A 21,264-nucleotide genomic window follows, 5' to 3' on the forward strand; every position below is an offset into this window, starting at 1 on the left:
AAGCATTTGGACGACGCTCCCAGGCACAGGGTGGGATTGTTGGGGTATCTGTGCACGGCCAGGACTTGGACTGGATGATCCTGACCGGTTCTTTCCAACCCAGTGCACTCTGTGATTCTGGCTGATCCTGCAGCCTGGCTGCTTGATGCCCGGGGCTCAGGACCGGGGCTGCTCTGCTCCTGGGGGGGACGGTGGCAGCGCTGGGCGGTGCCCAGGCCGGTCCCCACACGGTGGGGACAGTCCCCACCACCCCCATCGTGCCCCAGAGGTTGCACAACGGGACCAGCTCCCCATGGATGCAAACCGCAGTCGAGGCTGTGCCGGGCGATGGGACGGCCCTTGCCCGGCTGCAGGGAGGTGGCTGAGCACCAGGATTGTGCCCTCCTTGGGGACACGCAGCCTCAAACTTCGGCCCGGCTTGGTGACCCTCCCAAACGGCCGCTCCAGCGGAGGGGAAGCTGCTCGCCAAGTGGCAGCACCCACTTTCACAGCAGCGCGGTGGCAGAATGACGGGTGGTGGCACGGAGCCCGAGAGGCTGTGACACATCCCCAGGGCAGTGCCCCGCGGCCGTGGGGGGACTGCTGAGCTCGGGAGCTGTCTTGGGGTCCAATCCAGGAGAAGGCTGCTGCAGGCACCGGCTCCTGCTCACTGCCCAGCTCCATGTCCCCTCCCCGTGCCGGCCCCATGGCTGCTGGCCCTCTGTCGCACTCCCAAAGGACGCAGGGTGGGGACATGTCCCCAGAGTGGGGGGCTGAGTGAGGATGGGAGGGTGCTGCTGATTGTGGTGAGTTGGGATGGGGATGCCTCTGGCCAGAGCAGGGCCCAGGTGGGACACACCAGGCTGCACAGGGAGAAGCCAGGAGGGAATGGGCAGGTCCCTACAGGGATGGGGACAGCCAAGTCACTGGTCTGGGGACACCACGTCACCTCGTGCCAGCAGCTGGGGGAGGCCACCAAGCATTTGGGATGTTGCAATGGGGTGTCGGGGGCTTGGGAGAGGGGATAGGGCTGCAGGTGAGGAGGTTGGGTGGTTTGGGGGCTGTGCTGGAAGCTGTGCCCTCAGCAGGAGCCCTGCATCAGCCCTGGGTCAGCCCTGTCAGGCCCCAGCCCTGCTCACCTGTATCTCAGGGTGCTAAATATAACCCAGTCCTGGGAGTGAACATTCCAGCCAGGCTTCACATCATCCACAGGGTCCATCCCATGCCACAGCCCCCAGACCCCCTTCTGGAGGGGAAGGAGGTGCCCTTCAGCTTTCGGCACCCAGAGGTGCCAGCAGCCGGCTCAGGGAGCAGGTCCCATGGGGGCAGCTCTGGCCTGGTTCATCTGAACACCCCCAAACAACGTAGAGCAGGGACACGAGGCTCCCACAGGGTGACAGGGCCCCTCGGGTGTCTGAGCTCCCCTCCCCACAGGCTCCATGGAGCCAAATCGCCCCAGCCAGGGCTGAACTGGTGCTTCTCCTGATGGAGCTGCTTCACTTGGTATAAATAAATATTCCTTGGTGCCACCAGGGCTGGGGGGCCCACGTGCTTCTGCCTGCTGACTTGACCTGTTTTGGGGTGCTCTGCTCCCACCCTGTGCCTGAGCACTTTGCAGAGCAGCCCATGGCAGTGCTGATGCTGAGTGGCACCAGTGTGCCAGTCTCTGCCCTCCTGGGCACAAGGACATGGGTTTTCTGTGGGGCTGTGTGGGCACAGCAGTGCTCGCTGGCTTTGCACCCCCTCAGCTTCTGGGCAGGACAAAGGGGAAGGGGGTCGGAGGGCTGTCTGTCCCCCACAGCCACAGCCCTGGGGAGGTGCCCACGGGGTGTTTCTGGGGAAGAAGGGCAAAGCCAGCACGTGGCAAAGCCAGGCAGGAGGACAGGGCACAGCAGTGTCACCAGCCCCTCAGCAGGGCTGGGCTGAGGTGGACAGACAGTGGTGACAGCACAGGGAGGGGGGAATTGGCCTGGGGTCAGCACAGAGCCTTGGCAGGACACCCAGAGGAGGCCAGCAGTGACAAACAGACTGCTGCACACTCCAAGCTGTGGAGGTGGGTGTCAGCACCCCAAAAATGGAATCCTGAAGGGACCTCAAGGGTCTGGCAACTCCCTGCCACCCACCACCAGTCCAAAGGTGGCTGAAAGCCTGGGAGGATCCTCATCTCTGTCCCCTTGGGGTACAGGTTTCCCTGAGGAGTGTGGAGGAACAAAGGTACAGAGCAGCCACACTGTGACCCAGACATCACTTGGCTGGTGCGTGGCCCCACGAGAGGCCGGCAGTCAAAAGCAGAGCCCAGATCCTGCTCACCCCTGGGACACTCCATGGCAGGTCCCATGTGGGCACACCTCCGGTGCCACTCACCACAGGCTCCTCCACCCATGTATGGCAGGGACAGAGCCGTGTTTGCTCACTTATCTCCCCGAAGGGCAGGTCTGAGCATAGGCTGGCATGGCTCAGCAGGGGCTGGGAGGTGTCTTGGTGGAGCACGCAACGCTTGTAGGGTGGCTGGGAACCACTGGCTGTGCCCATCCCCTGCTTGTGTCACTGCTGGGCCCCAAGGGGACACGCTCAGCTCAGGCCCTGAACTCAGCTGGACACGGCTGTGGTACAAACACAGGTTGTATTTTCAGTCCATGCTGGGGGATCCCACCCATCTGTCCTGGTGCAGGTGGCAAAGTCCATGGCACAGCCCACGGCACAGCCCACGGCACAGCTCATGGCACAGCTCATGGCACAGTCCATGGCACAGCTCATGGCACAGCCCATGGCACAGCCCATGGCACAGCTCATGGCACAGTCCATGGCACAGCTCATGGCACAGCCCATGGCACAGCTCATGGCACAGTCCATGGCACAGCTCATGGCACAGCCCATGGCACAGCTCATGGCACAGCTCATGGCACAGCCCATGGCACAGCCCATGGCACAGCTCATGGCACAGCCCATGGCACAGCCCATGGCACAGCTCATGGCACAGCCCACGGCACAGCTCATGGCACAGCTCATGGCACAGCCCTGCTCTGCCCGCAGAGCCTCTCTGGTCCGCAGCCCCCAGGCCAGGGATGTGCCCCAGCACAGGAAGGGCTCCTCCATCGGCTGCGGCAGTGATGTGTCACCCGGTGCCTCGGTGCAGGTGCTGTGCAGCTCCAGGGTCGCCTCCCTCTGCTGCCTGCTCCTGCTCCCCCGCTGCCTCACCCGTTCTGGGCTCACTGGCAGTGCCAGGTGTGCCAGGCACCAGGGTCACAGGCTTGCTCCCAGCTGGCACTACAGCCGTGGGCAGAGCTGGGGCCGGGCTCCTCTCGCCACACACGCTCAGCCCGAGGGCACAAACCCAGCGCTATTTGTCGAGGATGAGGAAGAGCATCACCATGAGGACGATGGGAAGGAAGATGAGGAGCAGGCTGAGCATCTCTGCCGCCAGCAGCAGCGCCAGCAGCAGGAGGTAGCAGCAGCGGCAGCGCCGCTCCAGCCGGCCCAGGGCACGGATGAGGCAGGGCGGGTACCGCACGCAGGGCAGGCACCCGAACATGCGGCTGGTGTGGAAGCGCACCTGGAAGCGATGCTCGAGGGCGCCGGCCAGGCCCGGGCGCCGGGGCGGCAGGGCAGGGGGCCGGGAGGCGGCCAGGGCGCCGGGGGAGCCGGGCTGGGCGTGCAGCAGGAGCAGCTCCTCCTGCAGCTTGCAGATCTCCCACTCCAGCATGGGCGTCTTCTGGCGGCAGATGGGGCAGCGCACTCGGCCGAGCTCGGCGCCGGTGGCCGTGTCCATGATGGCCCGCAGGCAGGCGCGGCACAGCCCGTGGTTACAGTTCAGCACGGCCGCCTTGTGCTGCTGCTCGTCGTAGGGCTCCGTGCAGATGGGGCACTCGTCCTCGCCGCCCGCCAGCGCGGGGCACGCCTCTGCCGCCGCCAGCCCACCGCTCGATGCCTCCTCTGCCTCGCCGAGGAGGCTCCGGACGGAGCCGGAGAGCGTCCCGGAGCCGGGCGATGGGCTCTCCCCGCGGGGCAGGGAGGCTCCGTGGGCAGGCGGCTCCTCATGCCCGGGCAGGAGCGGCTCCCTGGCATCCCCCGCTGGCAGCGCCCAGCATCCCCAGGCGGCTGCGGACGCCTCTCCGGAGCGCCGGGGCGGCTCCTCGGGCTGTCCTGACCCCACGGGCTCGCTCTGGTCCCGCTGCCTGGCACGGCCGTCCCCAGGGACCGGCGGCGGGCAGGGTTCTGCCTTCTCGGCCCCCGCCGGCTCCATCGGGATGGCCAGAGCAGCCACCCCGCTCGTCCCGCGCCCGCCGGGGCTGCTCCAGGGCAGGAGGCTCCTTCAGCAAGGCTGCCTGAAGGGCTGGACGGCAGCAGTGTCCGCACAGAGTCCCAACATCCCTCCGGTGCGGTTTGGGGAGTCCTCCCAGGCCAGTGGGTCAGGAGCCTCTGACACCGGCTGCAGCCCCATCACCCTCACCGAGAGGCCACCCAAGAGGGGCAGCACCGTGAGCATCCAACAGCCTCTTCCTCCTCCTCCTCCTCCTCTTCCTCCTCCCCAGCACCAATGCAGTACTGACCCGCCACGCTCCAGAGGAGAGGGCACTGAGCTGGGTGCTGCCCGCTGTCACAGAAGGGTGCAGGCGTGGCGGGCACCCGTGCAGGCAGCTGCCTCCTGCCGTGGGCCAGGCAGGGCTGGGGCCGAGCCTGGCTGTAACCAGTCTGGTTTGTCAGCTCCTGGGGTTTGTCAGCTCCTGGAAGCGGCTCAAAAGCAGGGAGCCCGGGGCAGGCGGCCATGCCCGCACCAATCAGCTCCCGCCGGAGCTGGGGAGGAGCTGCGCCCACGGCCGCCTCTTCTCCTTGCCCGGCACAAGTGGAGTCACCTCTGCGGCCACTGCTGCCCACACCATTGTCCCTGGGGCACGGCAGCATGGCCCTGTGCTCCACCAGTACAGCCTCCCAGCTCAGACCCCAGCACAGCTCCCAGAACAGCCCCTGTGCTGCCCTCGTCCAACCCCCTGTCCCCTGTGCTGGTCCCTGTACTGGGCCACCTCTCCTTGCCACGTCCCACATGGCAGGGCCTGGAAGTTTCCTTCCAGGTTTCCTTCCAGGTTTCCCACCTGGACAATGCCCCAGATGAGGGAGGGGATGGTGGCACCAGGGTGATGACTGCTATGCAGCAGTTCTGCACTGGCCCCACTGCCCCTGGAGACACCCAGCCCAGCTCAGAGCAAAGCAGTGGGGTGGTGAGTCCCCACATCACCCTGTTTCCCCTCACGGTGATGCCACAGCTCGAGCAATGCCCCGGGCACTGCTCGCCCCTGCAGGACCCCATGACTCGGCCATGGGTGGGTGGCTGGGTGACAGGCATGGTGTGGCACCATTGTCCCTTCCTGTCCTAGCCTGCTCCCAGGGAATGTCCCTGCTGATTCATGCCCTGGGTCCTAATTGCTATTTACACAGTGACACCCAGTTCGCTGAACTGGGGGAGGAAGGTGGTGGCATTGGTCCCACTGGGGCACGGGCAGGGCCAGGAGGGTGCACAGACTCGAGGCTGCAGGGAAAGGACTGGAAACAGCTCCCAGGATGGGGTGGAGGAGAGATGCAGCTGAGCAGGCACTCAGGGAAGGGAGTAAGTCAGCAGGAACTGAGAGCTCAGACCTCAGCAGGCTCAGGATGATGAACTGGCAGCAGAGAGATGCTTCCTCCTGTGCCTGTCCCTGCAGGCCTTGGCCACTGGAGACAGGGGGAACAGGTCTGTCCAGGCAGCCTCCTCCTGCAGCAAGCACTGCTGAGTAACGCCGGGGTGGAGAGACTCTCATGCAACACTTCCCTTCCTCTGGCCCTGCCACCAACAGCGGCCACTGCCACAGCTCCAGCAATGCCCTTGGGTGCCACCCACCCCACACAGGGACCCCTGTGGCTGGGGCACAAGGGGGCAGATCAGTCCCACGCTGAAGCCAACCAGCAACACTCCCAAGCGACCTCTGGCCCCTGCTCTGGTGGGCTGTGGGCACAGGGAGCCAAACCCTGGAGGAGATGGGGTCCCCCTGTGCTGCCATGGCCCTGCTGCTGCCAGGGAGTGTAAATCCACCCCCATCCTGACTCGGGTAATCCCAGCCCAAGAAGGATGCCAGAGGCAGATCCCTTTGCAGGCTCCTTTATTCAGGCAGTCCGTGGGGAGGGGGAGGCAAGGAGCCGGGCTCACGACCAGGTTTCAGACTGGAAGCGCTGGGACCGTTCCAGGGCTGTTAAATGCTCCTCTGCCTCCGAGGGGGACAGGCCACCCTCCAGCTGCAGCACCGACTGCAGGGCCTCAGCCACCGCTGCTGGCATCTCCTTGGCATTCCTGGGGAGAGAGCAGGACACAGTGGAGGGCAGGCAGGAACAGGGGCCAGAGCAGCAGTCCCAGTGCTCCGGGATCAGGAATCAGCAGTCCCCATGGCCAAGCCCACCACAGGGCAGTGGGAACCTGCCTTGTCCTGGCACAGGGTAAATGACAGGCCTGAGAGGCAGCTCCTACCACTGCCTTGAGAGCAAGGCCATTATCCACAGGACTCTTCACCACGGGCATGTGCAGGCAAAAACACAGCCATGGGCCCCAGACCCCAGGGAAGGAGCATCAAACACCAGCCCCACATAGCTGTTTACCAGCATCCTCATTAGAGAGACACGGGCAACATGCAGGGGTTAGAATTTATCAGCAGGAGGGCAGGAACCTGTCCTTTCATCTCTGGAATCACTCAGTGTCAAACATGTCTGATCCTCAGCTGGGTAGGAGCAGCCGCTCCCATCCTGCTGCTGCCTGCTCTCGAGAAATCCAGAATGATTGGTTTGATGGTGACATTTGGAACCAAAGCCAGTTCAAGCCTCAAAATCAGAGAAATGCTGGAGAAAACATTGAGCCCCTGTGCAGAAATACCCAAATAGAACTCAGTGCTTTCAAGCACAATTATTTCTTAGGGGAAATCAGAAATTCAGACTTTTTTTTTTTTTTTTTTTTTCCTGGAGAGAGTTTCATTTGATGAACTGCCTGTGTGATAAAAAAAAAATCTAATAAAAAATTTCCCAGCCTGCTCCAATTGGCACAAGCAGCTGGCAACGTCCTTGCTGTTTCCCAAGAACAAGGCAGAATTCTGACTTGCGTTTGAAGCTGATTAACATCCCAAAATACCCAGAAAGGAGGTCTTCTTTTTTTGGAAGAGTCTCATTGTTTCTGAGTCAGGCACTGATATGCAAGTACAAGATAATGGAGCTAAGCTTTGTGATAGAAAACATGTCAAATAGCAATTTTTTTTTTTCAAAAAAAAAAAAAGACATTTTCAACCTTCTTGCCCCTGAGTGGGACAAGCTACGGACAACCATAGAGCAGATGCAGCCCTGGCTCCTCAGAGCCCACCTGGTCCAGGAAGGGAAGGCAGACACAAGTGTCCCATGGCCCAGGGCTGCTGCTCAGGGTCACACAGCTCAGGACCCACTTCCCTCAGCTTTCTCCTAGTCTGGCTGAAACTGTGAATTTTGGGGGAAAACAGGATGACCCACCTGCACTTTCCTGCCTGGCACCCCACTGGCAGCTGAGTCTGTGGGCCAGGGTGATCCTGGGAGCCTTTCAACAGGGTTTGGGCTGTTCAGGAAAGGAGGAACAGTGTCCTCTGCCATCAGCACAGTGTCACTTGTACGGGGAGGATGAGGCTCTTGGATCCCACCTGCCTGACAGGGGCTCAGGGACACCCCACATCAGGGACAAAGCCCCCAACAAGAGGAGTCTCAGAGCAACCCCGATGTCCAAAATATCATCCTCATGGCCACACAAAAATCTGCTCTTTTTAAGACACTGATCCTCTTTGGGGATCTCCATCAGCACCAAAAAATAGGTACGAGAATCGGAGAGAATAAAGCCATGACCCAACAGCTCAGTAGTCCCAACATTTGGGCTGTGGATGGAGGCACAACCCTAAGTCCCAAGTGCTCCAAGCCCCAGACCCAAGGGCAGGAATGCCCAGTTGGGGTGAGGCTCCAGGAAGCTCCATGCAGCAGCAGTGCAGGATGGAGTGGGGTGACCTGGCCTCCACTGCCCGGGAAGTAAACAGGAATCTCCTTCTCCCAGGAATGCAGCAAGGCCAGTCTCGCCCTGCGAGGCGCCAGGGGAGTTCCTGCTCCCGTGAATGCAGGCAGGAAAGAACCTCCTGCACTCGCTGCTGTGTGGACAGCCGGGCCCAGGCCTGCCCTCCCCAGGTCACGGGGTGCACGACAAACGCCAAGGGCGGGCTCTGCCCAGCTCCAGGAGCCCAGGGCTTTTCCAAGCCTCCCCCGGGCAGTGGGGAGCAGCCTCTCACTGCGGTGCAGGCAGGTCAAGGGCTCTGGGCAGGACACGGGCACAGAGCTCAGAGCAGAGCTGCCAATGTCTGACCCCAAAGGCCAGACCCCACCTTCTGGCCAGCAGATCCAGACGTGCAAACAGCCCCAGACAAGCACCTGGAGAGGGACTGTGCTGTCCAAGGAGACTGGCTGTGGTGCAATAGGGCTTGTCCCTGCCCCAGGAGGCAGTTTTGAGTGCAAAGAGCCAAACAGAATGTGCCAAGGCTTCCAAAACTGCTCCTGAGCCCCAGCACCACTGGGGATCCTGTCCACACAAGTGGCCACAGGTGCCACACGAGCCTTTTCTCCAGTTTCAGCGAGCACTGCTGGAGCAGAGGGCTGTGCAGGGGCCAGGCCTTTCCTGGGTGTGGATGTGCTGTGGGTCAGAGGCTGGGCAGGGGGAGGGCTGGGCAGGTGGCACTGGCTGGAGAAGCTTCACCAGTTCCAGCTGTGCACCTCATAATGGGAGCACGGGGTAGGTGACAAACATCCCTCTCAGCCCAGGGCTCCTGGAGCAGGACACAGAGAGGAGGAATGAGCTGAGCTGCCCCTCTGTAACAGGGGTCTGAGTCAAGGAAATGCCTCCAGGTGGGTGAAGGAGCAGAAATGTGCAGCCCTGTTCCCCCAAGCCCTGCACAGAGACCAGAGACCTCTCACTCACCCAGCCAGGTAGACATGAGCATTCCCACTGCTCAGCAGCTCCCACACCAGCTTCCCGTTCTCCCGGATGCGGTGTTGGACATAAACCTTCTCCTCCTGCAGGGAAACAAGGGACTGAGCTCATCAGCTCCGGAGCAGCCTCAGCTCCTGCTCCCAGGACTGTTCTCAGGGGCTGTTTGCAGGAGCCCAGGGCAGCACAGCCCCCTGGAACTGAAGGCACTGGGAGAAGGAGTTGGATCTATAACCAGTGTGGGGAAGAGGAACCCCACACCCGATGTCTGCACTGGGATGGGCTGGTGGGAGATGGGTGCAGGAGCAGTAGCCCAGTGAGGAACACTGGGCCCCAGGCAGCCCCCCAAATCCTTTGGGTAACCACTGGTCAAGGCCATGACTTGGGGAGGCTCTGTGAGGGTTTCCCTCCTGCCCTCTTCTCTCTTCTCCCAGCAGGGCAGAGGAGGCTCTGTGGCCCCTCTGTGCCAAGTTCACTACAGGACAGGGACTCCTCCCTGCACCCCTGACTGCTGGAGACCTGAAACAGCTTGAAAGGGCAGAAAGCTTGGAGGGACAGCCTCAGTCCCAGTCCCTGCCCCTCCACTGTGCTTAGGGACTGCATGAGGACTGGCTTTGGACAGAGTACAGCCCAGTCAAGGAGAGTTCCCAAAGGGTTAATCCACAAGACTTCAAGTGTCCAAGCAACTGCCTACAGCCCTGGCTCCTGCCCAAGAGAACACCATTGCCAACGTGCCTGAACTCACTGCTGGCCCAGAGGGCTCCCGTGACAAAGGTGACACTGTGATGAAGGCCAGGCCCTGTGCTGGGCATCCCCCCACGCCTGACTGTGCACAGTGTGAGCTGAGCCATGGGCACAGCCTCCTCCCCACGGCCCCCTCTCCAAAGGCAGGACAGCTCTCACTGTGCCTCAGCTCCTGCAGGCTGGAGCTGTGTGTGGGAACAGCCCTGGGCAGATGTGTGTGGGTCCCACAGCTCCCCTGGCTGGTGGCCCTGGAGTGCCAGCTCAGCTCCTCTGGCTGGGCAGAGCTCAGTGCTGCCAGAGGCCCTGCCAGCCAGCCTGGGCTCCAAGGGGATCATCTAAGGACCTAAAACCAGAGCAGCTCAGTGACAAACTGGGGTCACAATGTCTCAGGGCATCCACATTTGGCTGGCACCCAAAGGGACTTAAGAAAGAACCTTGCTCAGCTGTGGAGCATCCCAGCCCTCACCTGGCCGTTTGACAACAAACTTTTTGATGAGTTAAAGGCTGTGGTATCTCCTGAAGCAAAAGGCACAATGGCCCAATGTGGCACATCCCACCTGGCTGTGCTCCCACTCTGCCTTGGGAGCAGAGGACTCTGGTGACAAACTGATTTGGAGAAAGGGAACACTCCAATGGAAGTCCCATCCCTCCATAGTCAGCAAGAGCAGAAGGTGGCTCTGGCTGCTCTCCAGATTCAGAGAGCAGCAGGTGCCCCTTCACTGGTCATTCAACAACCCTCTGCAGTGCTGCTCCTATTCATCACAGACTTGGAAAGCCTTCACAGAAGCACCCAGCTCCTGCCTTACAAGTGAGTGGATAAAAGATGCTGAATTCATGTCAACACATGAACACATCCAGAAGAGAGGGCTGGGGCTGGTGCAGCTGAGCTACTGAGAGATCCCCATTCCCTTTTTATCGCATCTCTGTTCCAAAGCCAGGCTGAGCTTTCAGTGCCATCAATGGACAGAGGAAGGCAGTGAAACAGATCCCCAGCTCAGAGAGCATCTCTGGCTGCACTCTCAGCTCCCCTCTGCAGCTCCAAGGGGGGAGGAGGGCCGCCCACCAGAGACACTGCCTAGGAAAGCAGGAAGCAAAGTGAGGGGCTGAGTTGTGGGTGTGCTCATACCCATGGGGAGATTTCCTCCTTATACCTGAGACTCAGAGAGAGCTGGCACAGAGGCCAAGCTCCTCAGCTTCAGCCAGGGCTCACAAGGACACGCTGAAGACGGTGGGACTTAACCAAGTTATTGCTTGGTGACCCTCTGAGAGCCTTGGGAGCCTTTTATCACTCACGTGGTCCAGCCAAACAAAGCTGGTTAATGCCTTATCTGCTCTGCTGCTCTCCAGCCTTGTCCCAGCAACCTTTCCAGCTCAGCTTAGCCAGACACATCCCTGCAGGGCAGGAGGGGGTCTCAGCCAGCCCTGAGGTGTGTGGCCACTGTGACACCTCACCAGACCCCTCTCAGGTCATACCAAGGTACAGGGGACAGACACACTGGCAGAGTCCCATGAGTGCTGCCCGAGATGCTCTTGTACCTCCCCTCCTCCTCTGGGCACTGACCTGCTCCCTGGAGAAGGCTGTGAAGAGGGTGAGGAGGCCCTTTGTCACCAGCTCTTCCCACTCCGCCTGGCAGTAGAAGTCCTTGGATTTGTGTCGGCAGCCAAAGAAGAGGCAGTTCCCTGCAGGAGCAGAGTACCAGGGCTGTGCTGGGAGCACCCAGTGCTGGGCACTGCTGGTGCCACCTGGCTGACAGCCCCAGCCTGCAGAGCCACAAGCCACGTGAGCACGAAGTCAAGTGATCTGTGGCAACCAGAGGCTCTTGTCTGCAGAAAAAGGTGGAGAGCAGGAAGTGTCCCCCAGGGCTGCCTGCTCCCCGAGCCAAGGGAATGAGGATGGGACAAGCTGCAGCAGCAGCTGAGCTCAGTAACCCATGTTCACTCTCAGAGAGCCAAGAAAGAGCCTCTACAGAGCCTGACCCAACCCAAAGAGCAGCCCTGCAGCACAGCCTGTGAATAACCACATGGGCTACACACAGCAGCCTCTGGGCCTCACCTGTCCCACAGCTCAGCCTGCTTCTGCTCAACACAGCAAAGCCTGACCTGGTGGAACCCTGACGACCCCCAGTCCCTCCTTCCCTCTGCTGACACAGACCTGTCTGCACAGGGGACATCCCAAGTGCCTCCCAGGACCGTCCCTCACCTCTGCGTCCCAGTGCCACCCGCTCCTGTATGGCTGCTCGGAAAGGTGCCACGCCTGTGCCAGGGCCAATCATGATCACAGGGGTGACAGGGTCAGCTGGGAACTTCATTCCTCCTTTCTTCACCCAAAGAGGCACCCGGACATCACCTGTGAAACAGAGAGAGACTGACAAGCATCACCCCATGACCGGTGCCCTGTTCCTGCCTGCGGAGGGTAAATGGGCACCCAGCTCTTTCAGGGTGCTCCAAAGACACAGAGAGACCTGGCTCATCATCCCCTGGCACCAAGGGCACAGTGTGTGTGTGTGAAAAGGTGTCTCAGCACTGCCTCTGCAAAAACCTGAGTGTAGCCCAGAGCAAGGCAAGAGCCCCCAGCACACGGGCTGTGGGACAGCCCTCTCCTCACACAGCCTGTGCCAGGGCAGACGGTGGAGGCAAGCAGAGATCCAACCTGGCTGGATGTAAGGGAGGCCCCAAGGCTGCCAGAGCTCCAGGAGCACTTGGACAAGGCTCTCAGGGATGCACAGAGTGGGATTGTTGAGGTTTTGTGCAAGGCCAGGGGTTGGACTTGATGATCCTTATGGGTCCCTTCCAACTCAGCTTTTTCTGTGATTCTGTGAAAGGGGCCAGCTGTGGCTATGACACCGGAGGTGCCAGAGCAGTCAGAGTGCCGCCAGCTCCAGGACACCAGCAGCAGCCCACAGTGGGACAGCAGGGCTGAGCAGCTGGGAGAAACCCGGGAGTTCAGGGTGAGCTGGAGAGGCACACTGTGCTCTGGTGAGGATAGGGCAGTGAGGAAGGACAGCAGGACCATCCTGGCAAACCACTGTGCTTCCCATGGAGCTGTGCTCCAGCCGGGCAGCTCCTGCACTTGGTCAGCACCCACACAGCTCCATCACAGGCCCAAGGCATGAGCACTGGGTGATGTGGGAAGCATTCAGGATTCCCACAGAGTCCAAGCACTTACCCTGCTCTGGGCTGAGAGAAGCCAGCCAGGTGGAGCAGAGCCCACGGCGGGGTTTGCTGAGCTGTGTCCTGTACCGCACCACGGCCACGAGGATCTGCATCCGCTCGGGAAGGGCCTGTGTCACACAGAGCCGTGAGCACACACCCAGCACAGCTCCTCAAGGAGAGCCCAGCACCCCCTCCAGGGACAAAGCCTGTGCCCACCTCCCACCAGGCTGCCTGCAACACCCATCCTAGTCTGGCACAGCCACTTACAATGGAGCCCACCCCTTGCTCAAAACCTTTCCAGTGGAGAAGGGGGTTTTCCTGGAGAACCACTGCTACAGGAGTGCTCTGCACAGCTGGCAACAGCGATGGTAACTGTCCAACCCAAGAGGCACCCGTGGAGGACAAATCCAGCTGTGCAAGGGCTGAGTGTGCAGGCAGCCGGTCCCACTGCCACCTCCCGGCAGGAGCGGGGAGCAGCACTCCCCCTTGCCCGGCTCCCGGGACACTCCGGAGCCACTGCATCCCACTGCCCCCAGGGACAGTGACACCAGACCTCTGAGGTGTACTGGGACACTCCTGGAACTTGCAGGGCTGCAGGAGAGCAAGTCTCCTTAATCTGAAGTATGGCCTAGCCCTGAAGTTTGCATCCAGCACATCAGGCTGCTGCTGGCTCAGCACAGAGCAGGGATTTGGGTGGGCTGTGAAGGCTCCAGGGGACATCTGCACCAACAGCCAGCCCAGGCCCTGCCAGACCCTCTGTTCAGAGTCTGAAATGAGGCCAGAAGGGCTGAGCTCTTACCAGCATGGAGGAGGCGATGGAGAAGGCACGGGGTCTGATGTGAGGGATGAGGTCCAGCAGGTAATCAGCTGGGATGGCACACGTAGTGTGAGGGAAATCCCACAAGGCCTGCAAAGCCAAGAGGGTGAGGCCTGGTGACCCCAGAAGGCAGCCTGCCTGCCCTCAGGGTGCCACAGGCTGCCCCACACAGCTGTGCTATGCTGCCTATGGGCAAAGGCACCACGTGGGCCACCTCTGAGCACCAACCACCCTGCCCCATTGCCCTCTGCCCCCCAGAGCAGCACAGAGCCCACCCAGGAACCCATAAGGATCTAGAGCTGGTCTTAACTGCTGGTGGAAATCCATGGTCACTTCAGAAAGTGGGTGAAGTAGATTAAACTCCTCTGCCAAGAAATTATGGCTGATCGTATCCCAGGTGCTTCCAGGCCCAGAACAGCCCTGATGGGGCAGGTCTGCCCTGCTCCCAGCCTCACCTCCAGCGTGGTCCTGCGAGGCCTGTTGCAGTAGCTGTACAGCTCCTCCTGGCCCTGTGCTGAGCTGAACTCCTGCAGCTTCTCCCTCTCCAGCTCGTTCGTGGAGAAACAGGCCAGGAGCTCAAAGAAAGAGCGCCGTGGCACACAGGAGATGTCCAGGTAGTGTGTGACTAGGTACTGGATGGTGCAGGGCTGTGGCAGGAGGGGAGGGAGGGATGTGCCTGCAAGGCAAGGCAATGGTGACAGGTCAGGGCCAGCACCTGCCTGCCTGCTGTCCCCAGAGCAGGGCAGCCCTGCTGCCTGCAGCACCACATGCTGCACCCACGTGCTACTGGAGCCAACTCCACACATCCCTGCTCCCACCACGGGCCTCCACTCCCTCCTGCCCTCCCCAGTTTGCTTTTCAAGCCCTCAACAGAGGAAGTCGGCAGTGTTCAGCTGTCCCTAACTCTTGGCAGGTGCTTTGGGATAATGCCTTATCCACATGGCTCCTGCCCTGCCTGCACACAGTGCAGCGGAAATAACCAGCAGTGTCATGTGTCAGGCCTGTCTGTGTCCTCCACATTTCTCCCAAGGGCGTGAGGAGCAGCCTGAATTTCTCTTGGGTTTGTCTGCCAGGCAAAAATTCCAGCATGGACAGACACAGGGAAGCTGGAGATGGAATGGGCACTCAGGGGCCACGAGAAAAACTCTCCCTCTTCCACACAGGCACCAAGAGCTCTGGGGGTGCCTTCCAGGGGTTCCTCTGGTTGCTTGTGCTGGTTTGTGGCTGCAGGAGCCCCTCAGGAGGTCCCTGGGGCACAGGCAGAGCAGGGAGACCTGCACACCCCATGCAAGGAAACACAGGATTCCCAGTTTGGACCTGGGGCTGAGGAGGCTGCAGGACCCTCCCCTCTGTGGTGGGGCTGCCAAGGCACAAGGCCCAGGTGGAGCCTGGCACTGCTGGATTCCTCCGGAGTGCACAGGATCCACACACACAGCACTGAGGGGAAGGACAGGCAGGTGTCCTGTATCCATCCAACACTCCTAACCAGGTCTACAGCAAAGGAAGAGCAGAGGTCCAGGCTGGGCCAGAGCTCAGGGGATCCCCTGTCTCAGCAGGAAGGGGAAAGAGCAGCAGGCAGGACCTACCAGGCTCTGTGGGCTCCAGCACAAAGCGTCTGTGTGGCTCCAGGCACAAGAGCTGGCAGAACTGCTGCACATCTTCGGGGCAGTTCTGGGGCCGGATCATCACCACGTCTCCCGCACTGAACCTGGGGATGCAGGGGGAGCTGCCAAGCACAGCCACAGGGAAGAGCCACAGGCACAGCACGGGCACCCTGAGCAGCACCCACACCAGGGGAGCCAATTCCCAGTGCCACCAACGGCTCTGACAGGCAAAGGGAGCCGGTCCGTGGGCAGGACCCCCGTACCACGGACTGGGACTGGCAGCAGGGACCATGACCACAAGACTGCAGCCTCAGGTATCAGTGAGGGAGGGCAGCAGAAGAGGAGGGCAGGCTCCAGGACACGTGGTCCCACACGACGAGGTCAGGAGAGCCGCGAAAATGCTCACGTGATCCCTGAGCCCGCGATGTCGAACTCGATGAGGCGGACGTCCTGGAAGTGGGACTGTGCCGTGACCCTCTGGTTGGACACCACACGGGCAGCGAAGGGATGGAGCTCGCAGGGAGCAGCCCGGGGGGCTGAAGGCTGGGGCAGGTCCCTGTCGGGGTCTGGGGAGTCCTCAGGCAGGTAGTGCAGGGTGTATTTGGGGGGCAGGCTGTGGGGAGGAGAGCAATGCAGAGGGGTTACCTCCATGCCACAGCTCTTCTGCTGCTGCAAGAGGAGAGGCCTGGAGTGTCCCACTGTATCCACCACGACCCCTATCCCCTGGAGCTGGCCTGTGTAAGGGAATGCAGTTGGAGACTGCCAGGATCCCAAAGGCTCCAGATCAGGCAGGAGGAGGCCAGCTGGGCACACACGCTCTGCCAGGGCCAGAGGAACATCAGGACAGCAAGATGGGCAGAACCTGGCTGGGGCAGCTGTCACCCCACCCAGGGGACAAGGGGACACCCATCCAGAGAGAGATGGGCCGCCTGTGGCCAAAGCACAAGGGACACTGGGGATACCAGAAGCTGTGGGGGGAATATTCCTGCTCCAAGCAAAGCATGTCTCCACTCTGGAGAACTGCCAAGGAAGCAGAGCCTTTCACCCCACCCAGCCCCAGCAGTCCCTGCTCACCCTCCGCACTCACCACACATCGGGACTGATGATCTCAAGGCCAGGAGGTAGAGGATACAAGGCAAGGATCTTGTCCCATAAGGCCACGAGCCAGGGATCAACCACTGCATCTGGCCTGCAAGTGGAAAATTCAGGCTGCAGCAACATCATCCCTTCAGGGTCAAGCCCCACTACCCCTGCATGTGCCCAACAACCATCCCCACAGTCACCCAAGGCCATTCCCTTCCAACTTCAGGTCTGGGAAGAAACATATCCAGCTATTCTAAGCACTCACTCGCTCTCCAGGGCCAACCACTGACACCTGAACAGGATCTCCAGCCCCTGAGCAGCCCTTGTGGGGTCACTGAGTCCCTGAGCCATCCACAGCCTTTGTCCCGTGCCAGGTGAGCACAGCTGAGGCTGCTGCAATGCCTGCAGGTACAGGGCTGTGTGACACGGCCATGCCCTGCTCTGAACAGGGCTAGGGCTGAGCCAGGGGTCATGGCCATGTTCAGGGGTCAAGGGACACCCTGGAGAAGCAGGTGGCCCAGGTCCTGGCAGAGGAGGGTTATGAGCAGAGATCAGCACATTCCCAGAGAGCTGCAGGGGCAGCCCCATGGTGGGAGCAGCACACAGCCCTGCCATCAGCCCCAGGACAGAGCTGCAGGGCACCCAGGGCACCTGCCACCCCTCTGGGCTCTTACCCCAGGTCATGCTGGTCATCTCCCAAGGCCACTGGCAGCAGCGGGTGGCCCCCAAGCTGGAGCAGGCGTTTGTGCAGCTTCTTCGCAACGAAATTAAACCTGAGCAGAGAATAACACAGGGCAGGGCTGCTCCAGCATCACAGCAGGCACTGCCACAGCACCAGCACACACTGCCAGGGCCACCAGAGCAGCACACAGGCAGAGTTAGCACTGTGACCTGCCTCACGCCCTGCCCAGCCTGTGCCCCAGCCTGTGCCAATTCACAAAACCAGCTGGGTGCCACTTGCTGGCCCTCACAGGCTGTGCCCAGCCCCAAAATGGGACGAGGGGAGGTCCAGCTTCCCTTCAGGGCAGCTCGTGCCCTGGGCCATAGAACATTTCGTTCCCTCCAGCCCCTCACTGCCTCACAGAGCTCAGGCACACCCATCCCTCCCACCAGAGCCCTTTGAGGCACACAGGAACAATCTTCTGGGAGAGACTTGGGACAATAGGGCTGGCTGCCACCTCTGTGTGATGTCTCCTGTTGCCTTGGCCCATAGCTGTGATGATTGACTGACACATGATGTCAATGATGACCCACTGCAGCAAAGCACCCTTGGTGAGGTTGGGAGGAAAGAAAAGGGCAGAAGCCTAATTCCTGGGGCTTAGGAGGGACACAGCAGGGCAAGGCTTTTTAAGGCTAGTGGGAGTCACATTTTGTCTGAGCTGCTGCTCCAGAATCAGACTCTATCTCCCCTTACCCACTTCGTTCTCCAGGCACTCTACTCTCTGCTGCAGTCAGAGCTGTGAGGAGCAGCTTCCCAGGAGCTGCAGAGCTGCTTACTTGGGGTAGGAGGAGTCCCCGAGGCCCAGCACGGCGTAGTCCAGCTGGCACAGGGAGCTGGCAGGGAGGTTCTTCCGGAACAGGAACCGCCAGAACATCTACAGGGGACACAGCCAGACAGTCCTGCTGCTGCCATAGACCCTTCCTGACTGCCTGTCCCTGCATTCCTGCTCACCCACCCCCTGGGGCCTCCTGAATCCCAGCAGAGTGGGGAGCATGGCTTTCTGCAGAAGTGCCCCCTGCAAACACCTCAGTCCCCTGGGATGTGACTGGTGTTTCTGCAAAGCTCCCCCAGCAAAAATAACCCCTGCTCTAGCTGCCTCAGGAGAGAAAGCTCTGCAGCAGGAACATAAAAGCCACAGGGCAGGAGCACATCCTACCTTCATGTTGTCAGGTGGGTCTCCCTGGCCGGTGGTTGCACACACAAACACCACCAAAGGCTCATGGATGAGGTTGGCCTGTGGGTACAGACATGGCACAGGCAGGTCAGCAGCCTCCAAACTGCTCTGGAGCCAGGCTGGGAGAGTTGGGGATGTTCAGCCTGGGGAAGAGAAGGCTCCAGGGAAAACTCTGAGCCCCTTCCAGTGCCTAAAGGGGCTCCAGGAGAGATGGAGAGGGATTTGGGATGGGGGACTGGAGCAACAGGACAAGGGGGAATGCCCATTAGCTGAAGGAGGACAGCTTTAGGTCAGATATTAGGAAGAAATTCTTCCCTGTGAGGGTGGTGAGGTTGTGGCACAGGCGACCCAGAAAAGCTGTGGGTATCCCAACCTTGGAAGTGGTCAAGGCCAGGTTGAACAGGGCTTGGAGCAACCAGCACCAAGCCTCTCTGAGTTCAACACTGTTTGGACAACGCTCTTGGACAGGATGGGATTGTTGGAGTGTCCTGGGCAGGGCCAGGAGTTGACTCGATAATCCTGCTAGGTTGCTTCCAACTCAGCTTGTTCCATGATTCCATGGTGCCATGGGAGGTGTCCCTGCCCTGGGGCTGGGGGGGCTGCAGCAGGAGCAGCAGTGCCCAGAGCAGCCCCGTGTCCCACTCACCACGTCACAGCTGTCCAGGGCCTCCACTCGGCACCGCAAGTGCCGGCGCCTGGCTTCTCTCCCAATCCTCTCCGCCGTGTCCTGAGCTGTGCCAGTCTGGCTGCCAAAAAGCACAAGGAGTCTCCGTTCTGCCATCTGCAAGAGACAGCAGGGAAGTCACTGGAGGGAAGGGAGAGGGGGGGAGAGCTGAGGCTGCCCTGGGCCGAGCAGCACTGACCCCGCCAGGGGCTGCCACAGCACCCAGCCAGGACAGGGATGGGGAATAGCTGGGATTCAGCAGTGGGAGTCAAGGCTCACAGGCTCTCTTCTCACCCCTGTGCAGCACCGAGGGAGTGATCCCATGTTCCAGCCAATAGGATAAGCAGGGACACTACTGTGCTCCCTGTCCCCACGGCCAGGACAGGGGAGAGACTAAAACCCACATCCTGCTCCGTTAAACTGCCCTCATCAGCACAGGGTGAGCGCAGCCCTGGGATCGGCTGTTCCCCAGCTCTGGGTGTAAACTTCTGTGTGCCCTGGGAATCCTCCATCACCTGAGGGGACTGGGGCAGAGCCTGCAGGCTCAGGGACAGACAAAAGTGTGATCGCACATGGAGCAAGAGCAAGGGCCCAGCGTGGAGGGAATCCAGCCCTAAGAGCTGTCTGAGCTGCAAATAGCTGCCATCACCACGTGCCCACAGAAGAATAATAAATCAAACCACAATAATAAAAAATAAAATCCCAGAATCACAGACTGGTCTGGGTCCTAAGGGACCTAAAAGTCCATCCCATTCCACCCCTGCCATGGCAGGGACACCTCCCACTGTCCCAGGTCACTCCCAGCCCCAGTGTCCAGCCTGGCCTTGGGCACTGCCAGGGATCCAGGGGCAGCCACAGCTGCTCTGGGCACCCTGTGCCAGCCCTGCCCACCCTGCCAGGGAACAATTCCTGCCCAGGATCCCATCCAGCCCTGCCCTCTGGCAGTGGGAGCCATTCCCTGTGTCCTGTCCCTCTGTCCCTTGTCCCAGTCCCTCTCAGGGACTCTCCTCGCCAGGTGGGCACCGCCAGCCCTGGGCCCGGCCCGGCCGCTCCTCGGGACTCACCATGGTCCGGCCCCCTCCCGCTGACGTCACCGCTGCGCGACACCTCCTGTGACGTCATCATCCAGGCCGAAGCGCCGGGACTCCCCGGGCACCGTCCCCCTCCCGCCTGATGACGCCATCACATGTCGCCTTTCCCCATGTGACGTCATCGCCCCGCGCCGCCGGGCCGGGCCGGGCCGGGCCTGGTGCCGGTGCCGGGTCGGGGGCTGCGGCTGATCTCGGTGCTGGGTCCAGGCCGGTGCCGGTGCCGGTGTCGGTGCTGGGCCCGGTGCCGCAGCCGGTGCCGTAGCCCCGGACGATGCTGTTCTCCCTGCGCGAGCTTGTGCAGTGGCTCGGCTTCGCCACCTTCGAGATCTTCCTGCACGGGCTGGCCCTGCTCGTCTTCTCCGTGCTGCTCGTGCTCAAGGTGGACGGCGCGGCCGCCGCGCTCTCCTGGTGGATCGTGTTCGTGCCCTTCTTCGCCGCCGACGGCCTCAGCACCTACTTCACCACCATCGTGTCCGTGCGGCTGTTCCAGGACGGCGAGAAGCGCCTGGCGGTGCTGCGGCTCTTCTGGATCCTCACCATCCTCAGCCTCAAGTTCGTGTTCGAGATGCTGCTGTGCCAGAAGCTGGTGGAGCAGACGCGGGAGCTCTGGTACGGGCTCATCATGTCGCCCGTCTTCATCCTGCTGCAGCTGCTCATGATCCGGGCCTGCCGCGTGAACTGAGCTCCGGCCGGGGGGACATGCCCGGGGGCGCTCCTGGGGCTGCTCCCGTCTCTGTCCCCGCGCCGAGGGGCAGCTGACAGGCTGGGACAGGGCCAGTGCCCCAGCTGGCGGCCGTGTTGCAGAGCATCACCTTTCTCCGAACGCTGCACATCCCTGTTTGTGCTCCCTCGGCTCCTGCGTTGTCCTGTCCTGTGAGCGCGGCTGGGCGGACAGTTATTTTATTTTAGAATAAAAATGCGTTGAAGGATTTGGTATATTTATAAAATTCTTTTCGCCTGGAAAGGAGTAGTACCTAAAACTGCTGCCTGGAGGGTGGGCGTTTGCCGTGGATCTCCTGGTACAGCCCAGACTCCTGCCCTACCCAGCAACTGGCTCATGGATTTCCATCTGTCCTCTTACCTCCCTGAGCACTTCATACCTTCAGTGGGCTGACACGGTTTTGGAAGGTCATGTTGAGATCACTGATGTGCGTATTTTTGAACAGGAATGTTATTTTTCTTCTTTGTGTTTCACTCCATTTCCTATCTCTGGAAATGGAGGTGTGGGGAGGGCAG

At 60.9% G+C, this 21,264-nt stretch overlaps 3 protein-coding genes across 3 annotated transcripts; 1 reads left to right on the forward strand and 2 right to left on the reverse strand.

Moving 5' to 3' along the window:
• Positions 1-2,933: 2,933 nt before the first annotated feature.
• LOC136369906 (E3 ubiquitin-protein ligase RNF170) lies at positions 2,934-4,222 on the reverse strand. Its single transcript, XM_066333056.1, has one exon. The coding sequence runs from the start codon at positions 4,220-4,222 to the stop codon at positions 3,320-3,322; it is 903 nt and encodes a 300-aa protein (XP_066189153.1). The 3' UTR covers positions 2,934-3,319.
• A 1,871-nt stretch (positions 4,223-6,093) lies between these two features.
• On the reverse strand, positions 6,094-20,021 carry NDOR1 (NADPH dependent diflavin oxidoreductase 1). Its single transcript, XM_066332575.1, has 15 exons — positions 20,002-20,021; positions 18,920-19,054; positions 18,256-18,333; positions 17,876-17,973; positions 17,053-17,151; positions 16,383-16,484; positions 15,702-15,908; positions 15,278-15,399; positions 14,147-14,367; positions 13,674-13,781; positions 12,888-13,002; positions 11,922-12,068; positions 11,283-11,401; positions 8,969-9,063; positions 6,094-6,298 (listed from the first exon to the last, which is right to left on the reverse strand). Exons 1-15 carry the CDS (start codon positions 20,002-20,004, stop codon positions 6,154-6,156), a joined length of 1,794 nt encoding a protein of 597 aa, XP_066188672.1. The 5' UTR covers positions 20,005-20,021; the 3' UTR covers positions 6,094-6,153.
• A 104-nt stretch (positions 20,022-20,125) lies between these two features.
• TMEM203 (transmembrane protein 203) lies at positions 20,126-20,957 on the forward strand. Its single transcript, XM_066332576.1, has one exon. The coding sequence runs from the start codon at positions 20,300-20,302 to the stop codon at positions 20,708-20,710; it is 411 nt and encodes a 136-aa protein (XP_066188673.1). The 5' UTR covers positions 20,126-20,299; the 3' UTR covers positions 20,711-20,957.
• Positions 20,958-21,264: the final 307 nt, after the last annotated feature.

This window comes from Sylvia atricapilla, chromosome 19 (genome assembly GCF_009819655.1).
Source record: "Sylvia atricapilla isolate bSylAtr1 chromosome 19, bSylAtr1.pri, whole genome shotgun sequence".
Classification (NCBI taxonomy): Eukaryota; Metazoa; Chordata; class Aves; order Passeriformes; family Sylviidae; genus Sylvia; species Sylvia atricapilla.